Below are 714 nucleotides of genomic sequence, written 5' to 3'. Positions count from 1 at the left end.
GGGACTCTGTGGGGAGACGAATGAAAGGATGATTGAGGCTGTGAAAGAGTTCCTGGAGAGAATGTGGCGTGCTAGATGCAGGAACTAGTGGTGTGAAAGATGGTGATTGCCCTCTTTGTTGTTTGTGTTTTTTTTTTTTTTTTTTCCCTACAGGCGCTGCCGATACAAAGGCCTGACTCAGAAGAAATTCTGCGTCACCTGTACCATCAAGATCAAGATCAAGATCAAGACTGTGGTACCGAAATCAAGATCAAGACACGCAGTCGGTGTGGTTTGTTGTGCAAGATGAGCTTTTCACTTCGCTGCTTCCTGGGCAGCCCTCACCTGTGGTACCCTGTGAACCACACTGCAGTGCCCCTCCTGGGCAGCCAGAGTGTGAGGTGAGTGGCAGTGGCCAGGGACAGGTGGACAGTGACGGGCACCACACCTCCCCTGCCTGGTGCCTGGCCCTTCACGCCAGTGTCGGGACGTAACACAGTAGTGTGGACACAGCTGGCGGTGGTCAGCTTTACATTGGTATGGGTGTACCTTCCTACCACTGAGCTGTGAGTCTGGATGGCCTCTTCAAACAATTAATCACGGTTATGTCATCATTTTAGATATTTTTTCAATGGCATAACTGTCATGAAATTTGTATATCTACGGTGCCTTGTTTTCCTCATGCCAATCCTCCCGGGCCCAAACACATGCGATGCCCCTCCCCCCACCCAAGCA

At 50.8% G+C, this 714-nt stretch overlaps 1 protein-coding gene across 1 annotated transcript in view; it reads left to right on the top strand.

Annotated features, from left to right (window-relative positions):
- The first annotated feature begins 232 nt into the window (after positions 1-232).
- Positions 233-714, top strand: part of LOC123507856 (probable 28S ribosomal protein S26, mitochondrial) — a 2,515-nt gene continuing 2,033 nt past the window's right edge. The window contains exon 1 of the mRNA XM_045261109.1: positions 233-380. Within this exon, the coding sequence (XP_045117044.1) occupies positions 286-380 (95 nt within the window). The 5' untranslated portion in view covers positions 233-285. The remainder of the gene's footprint in view (positions 381-714) is intronic.

Source organism: Portunus trituberculatus, chromosome 23 (assembly GCF_017591435.1).
Source record: "Portunus trituberculatus isolate SZX2019 chromosome 23, ASM1759143v1, whole genome shotgun sequence".
NCBI lineage: Eukaryota > Metazoa > Arthropoda > Malacostraca > Decapoda > Portunidae > Portunus > Portunus trituberculatus.
Note: the sequence above shows the minus strand (reverse complement) of the source record. Positions and strands in the feature narration are given on the sequence as shown.